General features: G+C 46.3%; 1 protein-coding gene across 1 annotated transcript in view; it reads left to right on the forward strand.

Annotated features, from left to right (window-relative positions):
- Positions 1–20,200, forward strand: part of ALG13 (ALG13 UDP-N-acetylglucosaminyltransferase subunit) — a 198,163-nt gene that overhangs the window by 159,791 nt on the left and 18,172 nt on the right. Inside the window, exons 18-19 of the mRNA XM_073547540.1 lie at positions 19,707–19,834; positions 20,056–20,093. Of these exons, the coding sequence (XP_073403641.1) occupies positions 19,707–19,834; positions 20,056–20,093 (166 nt within the window). The remainder of the gene's footprint in view (positions 1–19,706; positions 19,835–20,055; positions 20,094–20,200) is intronic.

Raw genomic sequence — 20,200 nt, forward strand, 5'->3', positions numbered from 1 at the left:
ACTGATGAAGGTGAACAGCAGCTAGAAGAACATTTCATATTCAGTATGTTGGAGATGGAAGGCCACAGTTCTGTTCTCATAACGGAGGAACAAGCAGATATTAATACAGAACAGCAATATGATCCTTTACAGTTAGGTGATCTTGTTGTAGCTGCTTCACACCGCTTTCCTATTCATGACATGCGCTGTGTTATGCACATGCTGCAGCTGGCAATAAGATAGTCTGCAAGAGGGACATGCTGGAACTCTGATTAGCAAAGTGAGGAAATTGGTTATTGCTGCCAGCACCCTTAAAATTGATTCCATATTGAAGAGACGTGCTGGAAAAGGGGAAATTGTGGATCAAGCTACTAGGGGCGCAGCACCAAATTTAATGATTGATCGATTGCTTGAGCTGAAAACCTTCCTTGTAGATATCGCCAACCCTCAGGTAACACTACATGAAGGTCAATGGACACAGGTGGCTGAATTGAAGGAATTGCTTCATTACCCATTTACAGTGACTAAAAAGTTACAAGCTGATGATTTAACACCTGGCATTTTTTTATAAAGGTGTGGAAGAACTTGTTGTTTTGCCTGTCCCAAAGAGGAGGTTTAATCACAGATGGCATTGCTGCTTCAATGAAATGGAGAGAGATACTGCTATTAGAAAATAAAATTCTTCTGCAGCTGTTTGTGGACCCAAGTCATTGTATATTGCTGGATGTTCAACAGCTTACTAAAGGTTTATTTATTTTTACTATACACTTAACTTGACTCATGGGGTCACACTTGTGTGGCCATTGTGCATATTGCAAGTTATGTTCACAACATACTTATATATTTTCGCACATTACTAACCATATGTCCATTCCTATTTGTAAGGGTATTTAGGTCCTGTTGATTTCATGTGTTTCATAGCATTTTGCAGCCATTTACTAGGAGCGGTTAGAACATCATGTGTGTGCATTACTGTTTTACTTAAACTGTTTTGCAGAGGGGATAAGAATGTGCCGTATGGAGAGTTTTGATTGAGCAGTCACTATGATGCTACCCTTGTTATAAGATTTCTCCTATCTTTCATGGGTACATTCCTATGTGGGATTATATATACATATTTACCTTGTTTGGTTAATTGGACTGGTATCTCCTTTTAATGTGTTTTTATTGTTCGGCCATTGTGCTTTAATAAAATTGTATATTTTATGGCTCATACTTCTTTTGCCTTATTAGATATATTGGCTTACTAAAGGAAAAGAAGCTTTGATTGAGTTAGCAGTTAGGATGAGTGGGCTACAGGATGGCCAAGAGCAAGAGGACTCTGGTCCTGCCAGTGCTGCTGCTGCCATTCCTTTATCCTCATCAGATGAGGAATTTGATTTTGACAAGCATTTGGACATGGACCAGGCAAAGCGTTGCCGCAGGGAAAAAGATTCCAGTCCCATAGAAATGATTTGATTGTATGTCAGCAAAATTTTTCACTTGCTCTCAAAGAAGTAGAAGAAATTTTTAGAGATGTTGTCCATGTGGTTACTGCTTTGCCACCAACCCAAGTTAGTGTAGAGAGGTTGTTCTCTAGCCTTAAAATAATTAGGTCAGATTTGAGGTAATCTATAAAGGAGGATCTGATGGAGGCGATACTATTTCTCAGAACAAATTCATAGCCTGCACAAATGCTATTCAGTACGTTTGTTAAACTCTTTTTTTTCCACTTGCTGCATAGTGTATAATAAACTGTAAATATTCCAAAGTTTTTTTGTTCTAAAGGTGTTTTCCAATAAATATATATTTAATGTTCTATTTAACTGGCTTGATTATTGTATCATAATGATTAACCCCTTTACCCCCAAGGGTGGTTTGCACGTTCATGACCAGGCCAAATTTTACAATTCTGACCGCTGTCCCTTTGAGGTAATATCTCTGAAATGCTTCCATGGATCCCGGTGATTCTGACATTGTTTTCTCGTGACATATTGTACTTCATGTTAGTGGTAAAATTTCCTTAATATAACTTGCGTTTATTTGTGAAAAAAATGGAAATTTGGCAAATTTTGCAATTTTTCAACTTTTGAATTTTTATGCCTTTAAATCACAGAGGTATGGCACACAACTTAAATAACATTTCACATATGTTTACTTTACATCAGCACAATTTTGGAACCAAATTTTTTTTTTTTTTTGTTAGGAAGTTAGAAGGGTTAAAAGTTGACCAGCGATTTCTCATTTTTGCAACACCATTTTATTTTTACGGACCACATAACATTTGAAGTCACTTTGAGGAGTCTATATGATAGAAAATACCCAAAAGTGACACCATTCTAAAAACTTCACCCCTCAAGGTGCTCAAAACCACATTCAAGACATTAACCCTTCAGGTGCTTCACAGGAATTTTTTGAATGTTTTAAAAAAAACAAAAAAAAAACAAACTAACATTTAACTTTTTTCCACCAAAAAATTACTTCAGATCCAATTTTTTTATTTTACCAAGGGTAACAGGAGAAATTGGACTGCAAAAGTTGTTGTGCAATTTGTCCTGAGTACGCTGATACCTGATATGTGGGGGGGAAACCACTGTTTCGGTGCATGGCACAGCTCAGAAGGGAAGGAGCACCGTTTGAGTTTTTCAATGCAAAATTGGCTGGAATTCAGGTCAGGCGCCATGTCACATTTGGAGAGCCCCTGATGTGCCTAAACAGTGGAAACCCCCCACAAATGACACCATTTTGGAAATTAGACCCTCCACGGAACTTATCTAGATGTGTGGTGAGCACTTTGAACCCCCAAGGGCTTCACAGAAGTTTATAACGCCCTGGCGTGAAAATTAAAAAAACATCATATTTTTTCCACAAACATGATCAATTAGTCCCAATTTTTTATTTTCCCAAGCGTAACAGGAGAAATTGGACCCCAAAAGTTGTTGTCCAATTTGTCCTGAGTACGCTGATACCACATATGTGGGAGAAATGTATGGGCACACGTCGGGGCTCGGAAGGGAAGTAGTGACGTATTGAAATGCAGACTTTGATAGAATGGTCTCCGGGTGTCATGTCACGTTTGGCGAGCCTCTGATGTGCCTAAACTGTTGAAACTCCCCACAAGTTACCCTGTTTTGGAAACTAGACCCCCTAAGCAACTTATATAGAAGTGTGGTGAGCACTTTGAACCCCCAAGTGCTTCACATGAGTTTATAACGCCTGGGCATGAAAATAAAAAAATCATATTTTTTTTCCCTTCACCCATGACAGCACACCTGAGAGAGGGATCCGCCCCGCCAGGACAGGAACCTACTGAAATATAAGGGGCGGCACCTCTCCCCGCTTCAGTTGGGTTCCTGTCCTGGAAAGGAATCCCTCTGACAGCGGCAGTGCCTGTCATCTGTGAAGGTCCCAGACTCGTCCTGGCGCTGGAAGAACAGGGCTCACCTGTAGCGCCGGGCTTCTGGATGCGTAGTCCCCGGAGGTTCCCTCGGGCTCCGGGTTCTTTTGGGCGGCGACTCCTGATGGCTGGAGGCTCCACCACGCGTGCCCGCGGTCTCGTTCCCTCAGCACCTAGCGAGGGAGAGCCGCGGGCGTCTTCTGGCCTCTGACGTCAGCAGCACAAGGCATCATGGGGGTGCGCCAGCTGATGTCAGCTAGGCGACGGTGTCATGGCGCCTGGTGTGACGCCGGCCGGCTTTTTTCTGAAGCGGTCGGTCGGCTGGCGGTCGCAGGGGGGAGGGGAGAAGACGCCCATCAGGACGGAGGCAGAATATTTTAAAGAGTGGCATGGCGGACGGGTAATCATGGAGTCAGAGCAGGAGCGATCGCCGACTCCACCGACTCTGCCTCTTTCGCAGCCCTCCACTCACAAGCGTGGCAGCCGTTCAAGCAGCAGTCGCCCCAGCCGCAGGTCGGGGGCTCTTCAAGATCCAGAGAGCACAGATCTCGTGCTCCGACACAGCCTCCGAATCTGGTACCCTTGATTACGGGTGGTGAGTGATCGTCGTGAATGCTAGTAATCTGTTAATAGGGGTCCCTGTTGTATGTTTAAATTCCGTAGGGAAAACCTAAGAAACCAGGGAGCAAGAAGAACAATAGGGATTGTGCCATATGTAAAAACCCCCTAGCAAGAGACTGGCAGAAGGACCTTTGCGCTAGTTGCATCCAGCGAACCATGGCAGAAGAAGCACCTAGTTTCGCAACCAACCTTATATCAGCCATTAGGTCAGAGATGGAAGGTTCGCTTAAAGAATTGTTGGAAAAAGAGTAGGAAGAATCCCCCTAGTTCCACGTCGGGCTCCTCCTTGGCCTTATCTCAAACAGAACACCCATCCTCCTCCTACATACATTTGTGTGATGTGGTGTTGGGTAAACATGTAACTAACCGGGAAGTCGTCCTCAATGCTCTGTAACCAACTGAAGCGGGGGAGAGGTGCCGCCCCTTATATTTCAGTAGGTTCCTGTCCTGGCGGGGCGGATCCCTCTCAGGTGTGCTGTATTGGGTTCCAGAAAAACCGGCTACCGGTAAGTAACCATGGTGGATTTTCCACAAAATTTATAATTTTGCCCCCAATTTATTATTTTCCTAAGGGTAACAGGAGAAATTGGACTCCAAAAGTTGTTTTACAATTTGTCCTGAGCAGGCTGATACCCCACGGTGCCACACAAAAGGTTGATACATAAAATGAGAACAATGGGGACAGGGGAAAATATGTGTAAGTGGGTTAAGAGCTTGCTCAGGGATAGGAAACAAAGGGTGGTTATTAATGGAGCACACTCGGACTGGGTGACAGTTAGCAGTGAGGTACCACAGGGGTCAGTTTTGGGCCCGCTTCTTTTTAACATATTTATTAATGCCCTTGTAGGGGGCATAGAGAGTAGAATTTCAATATTTGCAGATGACACTAAACTCTACAGGGTAATCAATACAGAGGAGGACCATTTTATATTACAGGAGGATTTATGTAAACTAGAAGCTTGGGCTGATGGCAAATGAGCTTTAATGGGGATAAATGTAAGATCATGCACTTGGGTAGAATGAACAAGATGTATAATTATGTGCTTAATTGTAAAACACTGGGCAAAACTGTCACTGAAAAAGACCTGGGTGTATGGGTGGATGACAAACTCGCATTTAGTGGCCAGTGTCAGGCAGCTGCTGCAAAGGCAAATAAAATAATGGGATGCATAGATGCTCATGAGGAGAACATAATTTTACCTCTATATAAGTCACTAGTGCGACCACACTTAGAATACTGTGTACAGTTCTGGTCTCCAGTGTATAAGACATAGCTGAACTGGAGCTGGTAAAGAGAAGAGCCACCAAGGTTATTAGGGAACCTTGGGGTCTGCAATACCAAGACAGGTTATTACACTTGGGGTTATTTAGTTTGGAAAATCGAAGGCTTTCTAATCTTTTTTCTCTTAGACCTGAGACGGGGCATCCTCTACGTCTGTAGGAAAGAAGGTTTACGCTTACTCACAGACGCGGATTCTTTACTGTAAGAGCAGTGAGACTATGAAACTCTGTCATATGATGTTGTAATGAGTGATTCCCTACTAAAATTTAAGAAGGGACTGGATGCCTTTCTTGAAAAGTATAATATTACAGGGTATATACACTAGTTTCCTTAATATTGCTTTGATCCAGGGAGCTAGTCTGATGCCGTATGTGGAGTCGGGAAGGAATTTTTTCCCCAATGTGAAGCTTACTGTTTGCCACATGGGTTTTTTTTTTTGCCTTCCTCTGGATCAACATGTTAGGGCAAGTTAGGATAGGATATGGGTTGAACTAGATGGACTTCCTTCAACCTTAATAACTGTTACTATGTGGGGGTAAAACACTGTTTGGGCGCATGGCAGAGCTTGGAAAGGAAGGAGCACCATTTGACTTTTTCAACGCAGAATTGGCTGGAATTGAGATCAGACGCCATGTTGCGTTTGGAGAGCACCTGATGTGCCTAAACAGTGGAAACCCCCCAATTCTAACTCCAACCCTAACCCCAACACACCCATACCCCTAATCTCAGCCCTAGCCCTAACCCTAATGGGAAAATGGAATTAAATAAATTTTTTTTATTTTTCCTTATCTAAGGGGGTGATAAAGGGGGGTTTGATTTACTATTTTTAGCGGGTTTTTGTTTGGCAGCTGTCATACGCTAAAAGACGCTTTTTATTGTAAAAAATAGTTTTTGCATCACCACATTTTGAGAGCTATAATTTTTACATGTTTTGACCCACCGAGTCATGTGGGGTCTTATTTTTTGCGAGACGAGTTGACGTTTTTATTGGTACCATTTACGGGTACGTGACCATTTTTGATCGCTTTTTATTCCGATTTTTGGGACGCAGAATGAACAATGACCAGCATTTCATGAATTACTTTTGGGGTGGGTGCGTTAACACCGTTCCGCGTGCGGTAAAATTGATAAAGCGGTTTTATTCTTCGGGTCAGTAGGACTACAGCGGTACCTCATTTATGTCATTTGTTTATGTTTTGGCGCTTTTATGCAGTGAAAACCATTTTATATAAAAAATTATTTTTGCATCGCTTTATTCTGCGACCTATAACCTTTTTTTTTTATTTTTTCACTGACGCTGTATGGTGGCTCGTTTTTTGCGGGACAAGATGACGTTTTCAGCAGTACCAAGTTTATTAAAATCCGTCGTTTTGATCGCGCGTTATTGCACTTTTTGTTTGGCGGTGTGATAAAGCATTATTTTTTGCTTTATTTTTTATTATCTTTTAAGGGGTTCACTAAAGGGGTTAACTAATGGGACAGTTTTATAGGGCAGGTTGTTATGGACGCGGCGATACTAAATATGTGTACTTTTATTGTGTTTTTCTTATTTCCAAAAAATGAATTTGTTAGGCAACATTTTGTTTTTTAAATTATTTTTATTTTATTTATTTTTTTTTAAACTTTATTACACTTTATTACATTGACCCGGGGGGACATCACTGTAATATGTCAGATCGCTGATCTGACAGGCGCTGCTGCAGGCATTCTCAGAGCCTGCTCTCAGCAGGCACTGAGAAAGACACCTCCCTGCAGGCCCCCGAAGGTCCCCGCCGCCATATTGGGTCCAGGGACCTGCAGGGAAGGAGGCCCTCTGCAGCAGCGCTGCATATGGCGCTGCTGCATGGGTCTTAGGGAAGCACGGAGGGAGCACCCTCCCTGCTGATGCTTCCCTAAGCCCCCGGTACACTGTGATCGTGTTTGATCGCAGTGTGCCGGGGGCGGTACGTAACCTCCCCTGACACATAGTGCCGGGTGTCAGCTGTGATAATCAGCTGACACCCGGCCGCGATCAGCGGCGCTCCCCCCGTGTGCGCCGCTGATCGCTATGACGTACTATGCCGTCCTTGGGAATTAAGTCCCAGGGCACATGGACGGGATAGTATGTCATATGTCAGAAAGGTGTTAAAAGCCTGATGTTACGTTTTTACTACAGTAAATTTATCACTTAAACTTAAACATGAGCCATGTATGAGGGAGTCGGTGTCATGGGAATTGAGGAGTCTGAGTTGGAGGTTTGGCTTACCGACTCCACAGTCCTGTGTGTAATAGCAGTCAAATCTAATGAACCAATATAAATCTGGTATCTCCGTAATCGCAATGACCCAAAGAAAAAAGTCTGCTTATACCGCATGGAAAACGGCATAAAAAATTAAACCAATTCATGACCTGCTGTTAATTTGTTCATTCTGCCTCACAAAGATCGCAATAAGGCTCGGCTCACCTGTATCGTGTGCTTGAGCGCTCACGCCGGGGTTTCCGTGTAAATCTCTAAAATGTGATTCAGAATGAACCCCTGACATAAAATTTGCTATAGTGAGGCAAATGGAGGCACTGTGGACACAGTCTGGCATATGATTTGGTGGTGTATATTGATTTGGCTGTATATGGAGTCCACAAGCTATTCTAAAATTTTGTTATTCAATTGTCAAATGGTGCTCCGTCCCTCCTGAGTCTGTGTGGCTAAGCAGTACTGTACAGCCACATATGGGATGACACATTCAGCAGAATTTGTGTGACAAATTTTGCTGCCATTTTTAACGATTTCCCTGTGTGAAAATGTAAAAATCTGGGACTAAAACAAAATTTCTGTGGTAAAAAATTTTTTTCCACACTGCACAATTGGATAAAATTCTGTGACACACATATGGTGTCAATATGATCACTGCATCCCTAGATGAATTCTTTGTTTCTGCGCGTGAGAGACAATTTGACGGCGCAGGCGCGATATCTCACAGCGATCTGCGTCATCCACGTCAAGGACTGTGCAGCAGTCGTGGAGAGAGTCGGAGTGAGTGAACCGAAGCCACGCCCATCAGACCTGACGGACCCTATTGGCATACATCGCAGGAGAAATATACAAGGTCTTTGTGGGTGATACATGGGGAATTAGAAGGTTGCCTAAGTATTTAGGAAGTGCATAGTGGCACTGAATAAAATATGTTTATCTGGTAGGACAAAAAAGTGGTGACAGGTTTCCTTTAACTCCTTTCTGCCATGGGACATACTATCCCGTCCATGTGCCCTGGGACTTAATTCCCATGGACGGGATAGTACATCATCACCCATCAGCCGTGCTCACGGGGGGGAGCGCAGCTGATTGCGGCCAGGTATAAGCTGATTCTCACAGCTGACACCCGGCACTAAGTGCCAGGAGCGGTCACGGACCTCTCTCGGCACTTTAACCCCTGATCGCTGCCGTGGAGACCAATGTCGTCATGACGACAACAGGGTCTCCAGGCCTGAGAGCCTTCCTGTCATGCGCAGTGATGACCAGGAAGTCTCTTAGGTTAGTGTATAGAAGCTGCAGCGCTGACAGCTTCTATAGCATTCAGATCTGCATGCTATAGAAGCGATCAACCTGCACAGAATGAGTGTTCCATAGTGGGACAAAGTGTAAAAGCAAGAATTAAATTAAAAAAAAAAATTAATTATTGTACAAATATTTTTTAAAAAATCAATATTCCATCAATAAATAAATATTTGAGTAAAAAAAATCTAAATACACTGCTCAAAAAAAATAAAGGTAACACGTAAACAGATGGGGGTTGTGCTCACAGCTCAACACCATGCAGGACACTTTGCATGAGGATTGGCAAATTCGCCACTGGCACCCTGTGCTCTTCACAGATGCAAGCAGGTTCACACTGAGCACATGTGACAGACATGACAGAATCTGTAGATGCCGTGGAGAGCGGTCTGCTGCCTGCAACATCCTTCAGCATGACCGGTTTGGCAGTGGGTCAGTAATGGTGTGGGGTGGCATTTCTTTGGAGGGCCGCATGGTGTTGGGCTGTGAGCACAACCCCCATCTGTGGACGTCGGGCACTAAAGGTGCTGTCACACTTAGCGATGCACCAGCGATATGACGCGGTCAGGATCGCTGGTGCATCGCTAAGTGGTCGCTAGTGAGCTGCCACACAGGCAGATCTCACCAGCGACATAGCAGGGGTCGAGGTCGCTACTTACCTGTCAGACGAGGCGATCCTGACGTCCTCCCGCCTGTGTCCACGCGTCGCTCGTCTCCACAGCAGGAAGCCCAGCAGGAAGCTGACGACGAGAAACGGCCCAGGACTGGCGTGTCTTCTGGTAGCGCCTCCAGCCTATGGACACTACGCTGACACACAGCAAACCTTCTTGCCACAGCTAGCATTGATGTGCCATCCTGGATGAGCTGCACTACCTGAGCCACTTGTGTGGGTTGTAGGTTGTAGAGTCCGTCTCATGCTACTAAGAGTGTGAAAGCACAGCCAACATTCAAAAGTGACAAACATCAGCCAGAAAGCATTGGTACTGAGATGTGGTCTGTGGTCCCCACCTGCAGACCCACTCCTTTATTGAGGGTGTCTTGATAATTGCCAATAATTTCCCTCTGTTCTCTATTCCATTTGCACAACAGCATGTGAAATTGATTGTCAATCAGTGTTGCTTCCTAAGTGGACAGGTTGATTTCACAGAAGTTTGATTTACTTCGAGTTATATTCTGTTTAAGTGTTCCCTTTATTTTTTTGAGCAGTGTAAAAATACACATTTAGTATCTCCACGTCCGTAACGACCCGACGTATAAAACTGTCCCACTAGTTAACCCCTTGAGTGAACACCATTAAAATACAAAAACAATGCTTTATCATACCGCCGAACAAAGTGGAATAACACGCAATCAAAAACACGTATAGTATATAAACATGGTACCGCTGAAAACGTCATCTTGTCCCACAGAAAACAAGCCACCATATAGCTCCATCACCAGACATTTATAGCTCTCAGAATAAAGCAATGCAAATTTTTTTTATATAAGTTTTTATTGTATAAAAGCTATAAAACATAAAAAAAATATATAAAGGAGGTATCTGTCATCATACTGACCCGAAGACTAAAACTGCTTTATCAATTTTACCACATGTGGAACGGTAAAAACGCCCCCCCCCCCCCCCCAAGAAATTCATGAATTGATGGTTTTTGTTCATTCTGCCTCCCAAAAATGGTAATAAAAAGCGATCAAAAAATGTCAAGTGCCTGAAAATGGTACCAATAAAAACGTCATCTCATCCCTCAAAAAACAAGACCTCACATGAGTCTGTGGGCCAAAATATGGAAACTGGAAACATTATAGCTCTCAAAATGTGATGATGCAAAAACTATTTTTTACAATAAAAAAAGCGTCTTTTAGTGTGTGACAGCTTCCAAACATAAAAACCCGCTATAAAATAGTGAATCAAGCCACTCTTTATCACCCACTTAGGGAAAAATAATGTGAAAAAAAATGTATTTCAATTGGGTTAGGGTTGGTGCTTAAGTTAAGATTACGGTTGGGGTTAGGGATGTATTGGGGTTAGGGTTGGAGATAGAATTGGGGGGGTTTCCACTGTTTAGGCACATCAGGTGCTCTTCAAATGCATCATGGCGTCTGATCTCAATTCCAGCCAATTTTGCATTGAAAAGTCAAACGGCGCTTCTTCCCTTCTGGGCTCTCCTGTTCACCCCCAATTTTTTATTTTCCCCGAGGTTAACAGGAGAAATAGGACCCCAAAAGTTGTTGGGCAATTTGTCCTGAGTATGCAGACACCCCATATGTTGGGGTAAACTGCTGTTTGGGCGCATGGCAGAGCCCAGAAGGGAAGAAGCGTTGTTTGACTTATCAATGCAAAATTGGCTGGAATTGAGATCGAACGTCATGTCACTTTTGGGTGGTCCCTGATGGGACACCCTCCACAAGTGACAGCATTTCTCGTTCGCCTTATTGGGGGACACAGAGACCATGGGTGTATGCTGCTGCCACTAGGAGGCTGACACTATGCACAAAAAAAGGTTAGCTCCTCCGCAGTGTACACCCCACCGACCGGCAGGAAGTTCCTCAGTTTAGCTTAGTGTCAGTAGGAGGTGGACACGGGTCTTTTATTAGACCCCTATCTACCTCGTCGTGCGTCATTCCTTTACAGGTTTTGGAGGGATACGGAGTGAACAGTCACATCCGTACTCCCACAAAGAGACTGAGTACGGCGTGTACTGCCACCCCGTATCCTCATAGGTCTCCGCGGCAGGACCAGGAGCCTCGCACAGGTGCGTGCCAGCTATACGGACGGTCCTTGCCCCCCGCCTCCCACCATCTCGCCTACCAGAGCCTGACGGTTGGTCGAGGCGTGGATTCCATAAAGACGACAGACAGCGTGGGATTCTCAGGTACCTTTATTGTGGCCCCCGGCCTGGGTGAGTATGCGGTCTAGCGGTCCCCCGGCGTTTTCATCCTAAGGCGGTCGCCAGGGGACCACGGTAGGGCCTGCGCGCCCGCTTCTCCCCGCGGTCGCCGCATCCATGAAGGCCCCTTTTCTTTCGGGCATTGTTCTGCGCCCCCCCCCGTTTCTTCTTCATCCCGGCAGGGGTATACAGGGGTCGGGCTGTGAGAAGCAGGGACGCGGCCCGGGGTTGCGGCCCGGTGTTGTGGCACATCTTCCACGCCGACCCCCTGCTGACAGGCGGCCGGCGCTATTAATTTAGGCCCCGGCTTCATCTCGGGCCTACCGCTGCGTCGCGGCCACGCCCCCTGCCCCTTTCTTCTAAGCGGGCTTCTCTCCCGCCCGTCCTAGGCCTTCCCAGCCCCCTTGCCTCACACCAGCCTGCTATTGGACAGCGGGCGGTGCTAAGGGGATCTCTGCGGCGAGCTCCGCCCTTCTTCTCCCTCTGGCAGCGCGCCCTTTCCCTGGTGGTCGCCATCTTCTCAGCCTGCCAGCCGGACCTCATTCCCTGCCGGATTTCGGTCGCTGGGCCTTTTTTCAGCCGGATTGGCCTGGCCTCATCCTGCAGCCAGATCAGAGAGCGTCGCCCTTGGGGACACTGGACCGTGAGTAGCTCTGCACCTGCAGACTGACACCCTTCTCTGCCTTCTGTCCCCCAACCGGCCGGCACTGCCTCTCTTTTCACTATGTCCAACGCTAAGTCTGATCGTATCCGCTCTGCGTCCAGCCCGACGCCGCTCAGGAGCCATCCATAGCCCCAGGGGCGAGTGAGCCCCCCATGCCGGGTTGGGCCTCCTCTTAATCACAGTCAGTGGCAGGCCTCATCAAGGTGTCTGTCCCTAGTAGCCGTTCTGGACAAGTTGCCCTTGGGAGCTTCGGCGGGACCCAGCACGTCTCAGGACGTCCCATCTGACCCAGCCAGCGGCAGTCGCAAGAGGCCCAGGCAGGACCTCCAGGCGGAGTCCTCCCCTCATCCTACCTCACCCCATAGTCCCCAGCAGTCTCCCTCTCGGGCCTCCTCCCCCGAGTCAGGCGAAGCGCTTTCGGAATCGGAAGGGGTCTTAGATCTGGATTCGGACCAGGATGCGAACATGAAGGTTACGGTGCAAAACCTCATTGCCGCGATTCACCATACCTTTGACATCGCTGACGCCCCTGCGAAATCCTCAGATCAGGAGGTTTCGTCCAGACGGGCGGAAACACCATCCAGGGTGTTTCCCTTCCATTCTGAGTTTGGAAAGATTTTTACAAAGGAGAGAGAAGATCCGACCAGACGCTTTCAAAGAGGAAAGCGTCTCGGCGTGCTGTACCCATTTGCTAAAGAGCTCAGGACAACTGGGCCGCTTCTCCCTCGGACCCTCCCGTGTCCAGACTTTCTAATAATACGGTCCTTCCGCTGTCAGGGGTGGCGTCGCTAAAAGATTCTAATGATAGGATCATAGAATCTCTAGCAAAATCTGCCTTCGAAGCGGCATCAGCAGCGTTATGTCCAGTCTTTGTTTCTTCTTGGGCAGCAAAGGCCATATCCACTTGGGCAGATGACCTTCGGCAGGGCATTCTGGATAAGGCACGACCAGAGCATTTGGCCGATCTTGCCAATCAGATTTCCCATGCGGGGGATTATCTGCTTTCTGCCTCCTTGGATGCCGCATCTTGCGCAGTTCAGGCGTCAAGTAACATCGTGGCAATCCGACGTACAATTTGGCTCAAGGCCTGGCAGGCGGACTTGTCCTCTAAAAAGTCTCTGACCAATCTGCCTTTTCAGGGAGTGCGTCTCTTCGGATCACAATTGGATCAGATTATTAAGGACGCTACTGGAGGTACGAGTTCTCTTCTCCCCTCCAAGCCTCGCAGACCTCCTCCAAGGCGTCAGTTTCGTCCTTGTCGGACTTTCCGCAGTTTCAATACGGCGGAAAACCCTTCCAACCAGCAAAGGCCACAGGCACGTCAGGAAAGAAAGAAGGTTTCCTTCAGGCCCACTCCGTCCTGGCGGTCCCACTCTTCCCAGGGAAGACCGTCCAGATCTAGATCTGGACGGTCTACGTCCGCATGACTACCATCGGTCTCCCGTGGGTCCCTTCCAATTGGGAGGTCGACTTCTCTTCTTCAGCGACGTCTGGCTCGCCTCAGTAGAGGACGCTTGGGTCAGAGAGGTTGTATCAACAGGATACAAGATAGAGTTCATTTCTCTTCCACGGGATCGTTTCTTACAATCCCGTCCGCCGAGGGATCCGGCCTTGGTCCCGGGGTTCGGTTTGGCCATCGCCTCTCTTCTCAGTTCCGGGGTGATTTGTGCCCGTTCCCGAATCGGAACGCTTCACAGGGTTTTATTCAAACCTGTTTGTGGTGCCGAAAAAGGACGGGACAGTTCGACCCATCTTGGATCTCAAGTTACTCAACAAGAGAGTTCGCCTTCGCCACTTCCGGATGGAGTCAGTTCGCTCGGTAATTGCTTCCATGGAGGAGCAGGAATTCATGGGTTCCATAGACATCCAAGATGCCTATCTACATGTGCCCATATTTCCCGGACTTCAGAAGTTCCTGCGGTTTGCGATTCTTCACGAACATTACCAGTTCGTCGCGCTTCCTTTCGGGCTCGCCACCGCTCCCAGAGTCTTCACGAAGATTATGGCGGCGTTGATGGCCTTCTTGAGGATCAGAGGTCTCGTTCTTTTTCCGTACCTCGACGATATCCTGATCAAGGCCCCCTCCTTTCAACAGGCCCGCCTAAGTGTGGCGATCGTTCTAGACACCCTGTCCAGTTTTGGGTGGATCGTCAACCGGGAAAAGTCCTGTCTGGTCCCTACTCAATGCCTTGTGTTTCTGGGCCTTCTGTTCGACACTCGTCGGTCAAGGGTATTTCTCCCACAAGACAAGATTCTTTCCCTGCAGCAGGGCGTTCGATCATTACAGATCACACGATTTCCATCCCTCAGGTCAGCCATGAGGGTCCTGGGGAAGATGGTGGCGGCGATAGAGGCAGTTCCATTTGCCCAATTTCACACCAGGCCACTCCAGCAGGCCATTTTGTCCAGGTGGAACAGGTCGGCTCTGTCTCTGGATCGTCCGGTTCGCCTTTCCTGCCGGATCAGGCGGTCTCTCAACTGGTGGTTGACATCTCCCCTCATTCTCTTGGGGCGGTCTTTTCCCGTTCACTGGCAGATTGTCACTACGGACGCCAGCCTCATCGGCTGGGGTGCAGTGTTCCGCAATCACACTGTTCAGGGTCGATGGTCGACTCAGGAATCAGCTCTGCAGATCAATGTCCTAGAGATACGGGCGATCCATCTAGCTCTCGTCCACTGGGAAAGGCGCCTCAAGGGCCTGCCTGTCAGGATTCAGACAGACAATGCCACAGCGGTGGCGTATATCAACCGCCAAGGGGGGACACGGAGTGTCTCAGCCCTGGCGGAAGTGTCCAGAATTCTTCAATGGGCAGAGACCGTTGTTACAACGATTTCCGCGGTTCACATTCCCGGCGTGGACAACTGGGCCGCCGATTTCCTCAGCCGCGAGGGTCTCGCGGCAGGGTAATGGTCCCTACATCCGGAGGTGTTTCATCTGCTCTGCCGTCGGTGGGGAACCCCGGATGTAGACCTCATGGCATCTCGCCTCAACAGGAAAGTACCACAATTCGTGTCCAGGTCTCGGGACCCTCTGGCAGTGGGCGCCGACGCTCTGGCCGTCCCTTGGTCACAGTTCGTGCTCCCCTACCTGTTCCCTCCTCTGCCTCTTCTTCCCAAGTTGTTGAAGAAAATCAAAGCAGAGGGGATTCCAGTCATCCTCATGGCCCCGAATTGGCCCAGAAGGTCTTGATTCGCAGACATTGTCAACCTTCTCGCGGACGCCCCCTGGAAGCTTCCCGACGGGCAGATCTGCTGTCTCAAGGCCCGATTTGCCACCCCAATTCTCGGTCGCTCAATTTAACGGCATGGCTGTTGAGACCGAGGTTTTGAGACGGGCAGGATTCTCTGATCGGGTAATTCATACCATGATCCGCGCCAGAAAGCCGCCTTCTTCGAAGATCTATTACCGTACTTGGAAAGCCTATTTCTCCTGGTGTGAGGCCAATGACATCGCGCCCTTGGTTTTTTCGCTCCCTTCTCTTCTGGCGTTTCTTCAGGCAGGGCTGGATGCGGGGCTTGCTCTCAGTTCCTTGAAGGGTCAAGTTTCGGCACTGTCCATTTTATTTCAGAAAACGCTGGCCTCCCGGCCCCAGGTCAAAACCTTCCTCCAGGGTGTGGCTCACACGGTTCCTCCGTACCGAGCTCCCGTGGATCCTTGGGATCTTAATTTGGTTCTTCAGGTTCTGCAGGGTCCTCCTTTTGAACCTCTCAGGGACGTTTCCCTTTCCCTCCTTTCTTGGAAAGTGGCCTTTCTGGTGGCCATTACCTCCATCCGGCGCGTGTCGGAATTAGCGGTACTTTCTTGCCGCTCTCCTTTTTTGGTCCTTCATCAGTACAAGGTAGTTCTGCGGCCTCCGCCCTCTTTTCTTCCGAAGGTGGTATCTTCGTTTCACCTCAATGAGGACATTGTTCTGCCATCCTTCTGCCCGAGCCCAGCTCACCCTCGGGAGCGGTCTTTGGACAAGCTGGACCTAGTCAGGGCATTGAGAGTCTATCTAGCCCGGACGACTTCATTGCGGAAGTCAGACTCTCTGTTCATCACCCAGCCTCAAAGGCCACTATTGCGCGCTGGATCAGATCGGCAATTTTGGAGGCATACCGGGTCAAGCATCGAGTGGCCCCTCCAGGGATCAGAGCGCACTCTACCCGGGCGGTGGGTGCCTCCTGGGCGGTGCGCCACAGAGCTTCCGCGCTGCAGCTTTGCAATGCTGCAACGTGGTCATCGGTTCACACCTTTGTGAAATTCTACAGGGTCCACACCTACGCTTCGGCGGACGCCAGCCTATGTAGAAGGATTCTGCAGGCTGCGGTGGCGAGTCCACTGGCCTGATGGAAGTTTGTTTCCCACCCCAGGGACTGTTTTGGGACGTCCCATGGTCTCTGTGTCCCCCAATAAGGCGAACGAGAAAACAGGATTTTTTGGGTTGCTTACCGTAAAATCTGTTTCTCGGAGCCTTCATTGGGGGACACAGCACCCTCCCATGTTCTACAACTCCTGTTCTTATGTTTGTCGGTTTGTTACAGTTGAGTTGTTCTGCTTTCAATCTATTCTGTTACTTCTACTGCTTTCTCACTAACTGAGGAACTTCCTGCCGGTCGGTGGGGTGTACACTGCGGAGGAGGAGCTAACCTTTTTTTGTGCATAGTGTCAGCCTCCTAGTGGCAGCAGCATACACCCATGGTCTCTGTCCCCCCCAATGAAGGCTCCGAGAAACAGATTTTACGGTAAGCAACCCAAAAAATCCTGTTTTTGGAAAGTAGATCCCCTAGGGAACTTCTCTAGATTGGGGTTCAAAGTGCTCACCACGCAAGTGCTTCACAGAAATTTATAATGTAGAGCCGTAAAAATAAAAAACAAATTTCACAAAAATGATCTCTTCACCCCCAATTTTTTATTTTCCCCAAGGTTAAGAGATCATTTTTGTGAAATTTGTTTTATTTTTACGGCTCTACATTATAAATTTCTGTGGCACTTGTGTTGTGAGCACTTTGAGCCCCAATCTAGAGAAGTTCCTTAGGGGGATCTACTTTCCAAAATGGTGTCATTTGTGGGGGGTGTCCACTGTTTAGGCACATCAGGGACCCCCCAAAAGCGACATGACATTTGATCTCAATTCCAGCCAATTTTGCATTGAAAAGTCAAACAGCACTCGTTTCCTTCCGAGCTCTGCCATGCGCCCAAACAGTGGTTTACCTGCATATATGGGGTATCGGCGTACTCAGGACAATTTGTACAACTACTATTGGGGTCCAATTTCTCCTGTTACCTGTGGTAAAACAAATTGGATCCAAATAATATTTTTGTGGAAAAAGTTAAATGTTTTTTTGTTTTTTTTTTTTTTTTTTTTTTGCAAAGATTCCAAAAATTCCTGTGAAGCACCTGAATTGTTAATAAACTTATTGAATGTGGTTTTCAGCACCTAGAGGGTTGCAGTTTTTAGAATGGTGTCACTTTTGGGTATTTTTTATCATATAGGCCCCTCAAAGTGGCTTCAAATGTGATGTGGTCCCTAAAACAAATTGGTGTTGTAAAAATGAGAAATCGCTGGTCAATCTTTAACCCTTATAACTTCCTAACAAAAAAAATTTTGGTTCCAAAATTGTGCTGATGTAAAGTAGACCTGTGGGAAATGTTATTTATTATGTACTTTATGTGACATATATCTCTGTGATTTAAGAGCATGAAAATTCAAAGTTGAAAAATTGCGACATTTACAAAATTTTCCCAAATTTCCATTTTTTTCACAAATAAATGCAAGTCCTATCAGATAAATTTTACCACTATCACGAAGTACAATGTCCGAATCACCGGGATTCGTGGAAGCGGTCGAGTTATTACCTCATAAAGGGACAGTGGTCAGAATTGTAAAAATTAGCCTGGTCATTAACATGCAAATCACCCTTGGGGTAAAGGGGTTAATTACTGAAAATCACCTGAAGGATTAATAAACTACCTGAAACCCAAATTTGAATACGTTGAGGGGGTGTGTATTTTAAAATGGTATCACTTTTGGCGGTTCATATCTAATATATATATATATATATATTATATTTTTATTCTCCCAAAGTCACTTCAAAACTGAACAGGTCCCTAAAAACAAAATATTTTGTAAATTCCTTGAAAAAATTACTGCTACATTTTTTTAACCTTCTAAAATGTTAACAAAAAACATTTTTCAAATGGTATTGATGTAAAGCAGACATGAGGGAAATCACACGAAAACATGAATAAATATCTAGATTAAAGGGAAAATCATTCAAAATATTGCAAATTGTTTAAAATTTTAGTCAAATTTCTTGTTTTGCATTTCTTTATAAAAATATATCGACCTAAATTTACCGTCATCATAAAGTATAATGTGTCACAAAAAACAATCTCAAAAAAAATTGGATATATTGAAGCAGTCCAGTGCCTCCTTCCTTCTTGCTTCGTGTGGATGACGCGTACCCAGCATTGCACTCCCTCGCAGGTGTATTCTCTCCTGTCGAGGGCAAAGTACTGCAGTGTGCTGGAGAAGGTTAAAGAACCACAAAGTATGTGCACTGCAGTACTTCACTCTGCCCTGGACAGATGCTGGGGAGACTGTGGATGATGTAGGATGTGCCATCCACACAATGCTAGAAGTCAGAGAGCATCACAAGAAGAGGAGGCAACGGACCCAGACAGTGCCACCTATATGACCCAACCTCCCTGTACGTGATTATCAAATGTCGTCGTCTTGTCTTATAGGCAAGAGTTTGGGGCATATTAGAATGCTTTATATCAGGGCTGAAAGGAACTGACCTTGCCTCACATGGGACAAACCTGGTGACCGGTTCCCTTTAAAGGGGTTGTCTGCCCTTGGGCTACTCGTCTGCAGAATTGTGAATTCTCACATTGCGTGCTGTGAGGATATTACGGCCCAGGGAGTGTGCAGTCGTGTGACCGCAGGTATGCAAATCACATACTTGGGGTCAAGCTCACAACACCAGAGAATCCTTACAGCACTGCACAATGTGAGGGTTCACAAGTCTGTAGTCCGTTTGACTGGAGACTTGTAGCCGAATATCCCCTTTAATTTTCACCTTTTCCAACGGATCCTGTGCTGTAAATAAATGGTTCATTGTACTAGGTTTTGAACTCTTGTAAATGTACACCACAAGATTAAAGCATTCAGGGAGGTGTAGGAGTAGCTAGGACAGTCCATCTCATATTATAAGGAGAAAGACAGAAGTTAAATGCATCTATTTTCCCACACACCACTCTTGTCCATGAAGGGGGTTAACTCCTACATCAAAAAGGAAATCTTACATTGCCTTTTTTTGGCAGATGGCTATGTAGTTGTGTAATCAATATGTAACAGTCTAAACCAAATTATGTTGCTTTACAGGCACATTGTCCCACTTGTTAATCTAAAACCAGTCACTCAAGTGATCCCTGTTCCTGCTTGGAATTCTTCTACTAACCGCAAAGGAACAAATTACCAGAAGATTCCTGCTGGCTACCAAAGTGACATTGGTTTGTAGACTAAAATTTCTGTATTTTGCATAACATATAAATGTAGGTTGATTTAATGTAAGAAATGTATTTAGCAAAGAATGCTCAATTGGAATTTATTTAAATTATAAGGATATTTAATCTGATTTATCAAACACAATTTGTAGGCCAGACTGTTTTACTAAACTGTATTGAGTACTTTTACGGAGTATGACTTTCATTTGCTTTTCTTACCTTTTTAGAGCTTGACCTCAAATCTAGGAAGCGACTCTTCAAGAAGGTGCTTTCAATGGAGATTTAAATGTTTTCTAACAGTGGGATTGTCAATTTCCCAATCCAATGTGGTAACATGCCTTGGATGAGCTTTTTCTTTTCTTTTATTTGCAG

Source organism: Dendrobates tinctorius, unplaced genomic scaffold (assembly GCF_039654945.1).
Source record: "Dendrobates tinctorius isolate UK_male_01 unplaced genomic scaffold, ASM3965494v1 ptg000154l, whole genome shotgun sequence".
In the NCBI taxonomy this organism is placed as follows: Eukaryota; Metazoa; Chordata; class Amphibia; order Anura; family Dendrobatidae; genus Dendrobates; species Dendrobates tinctorius.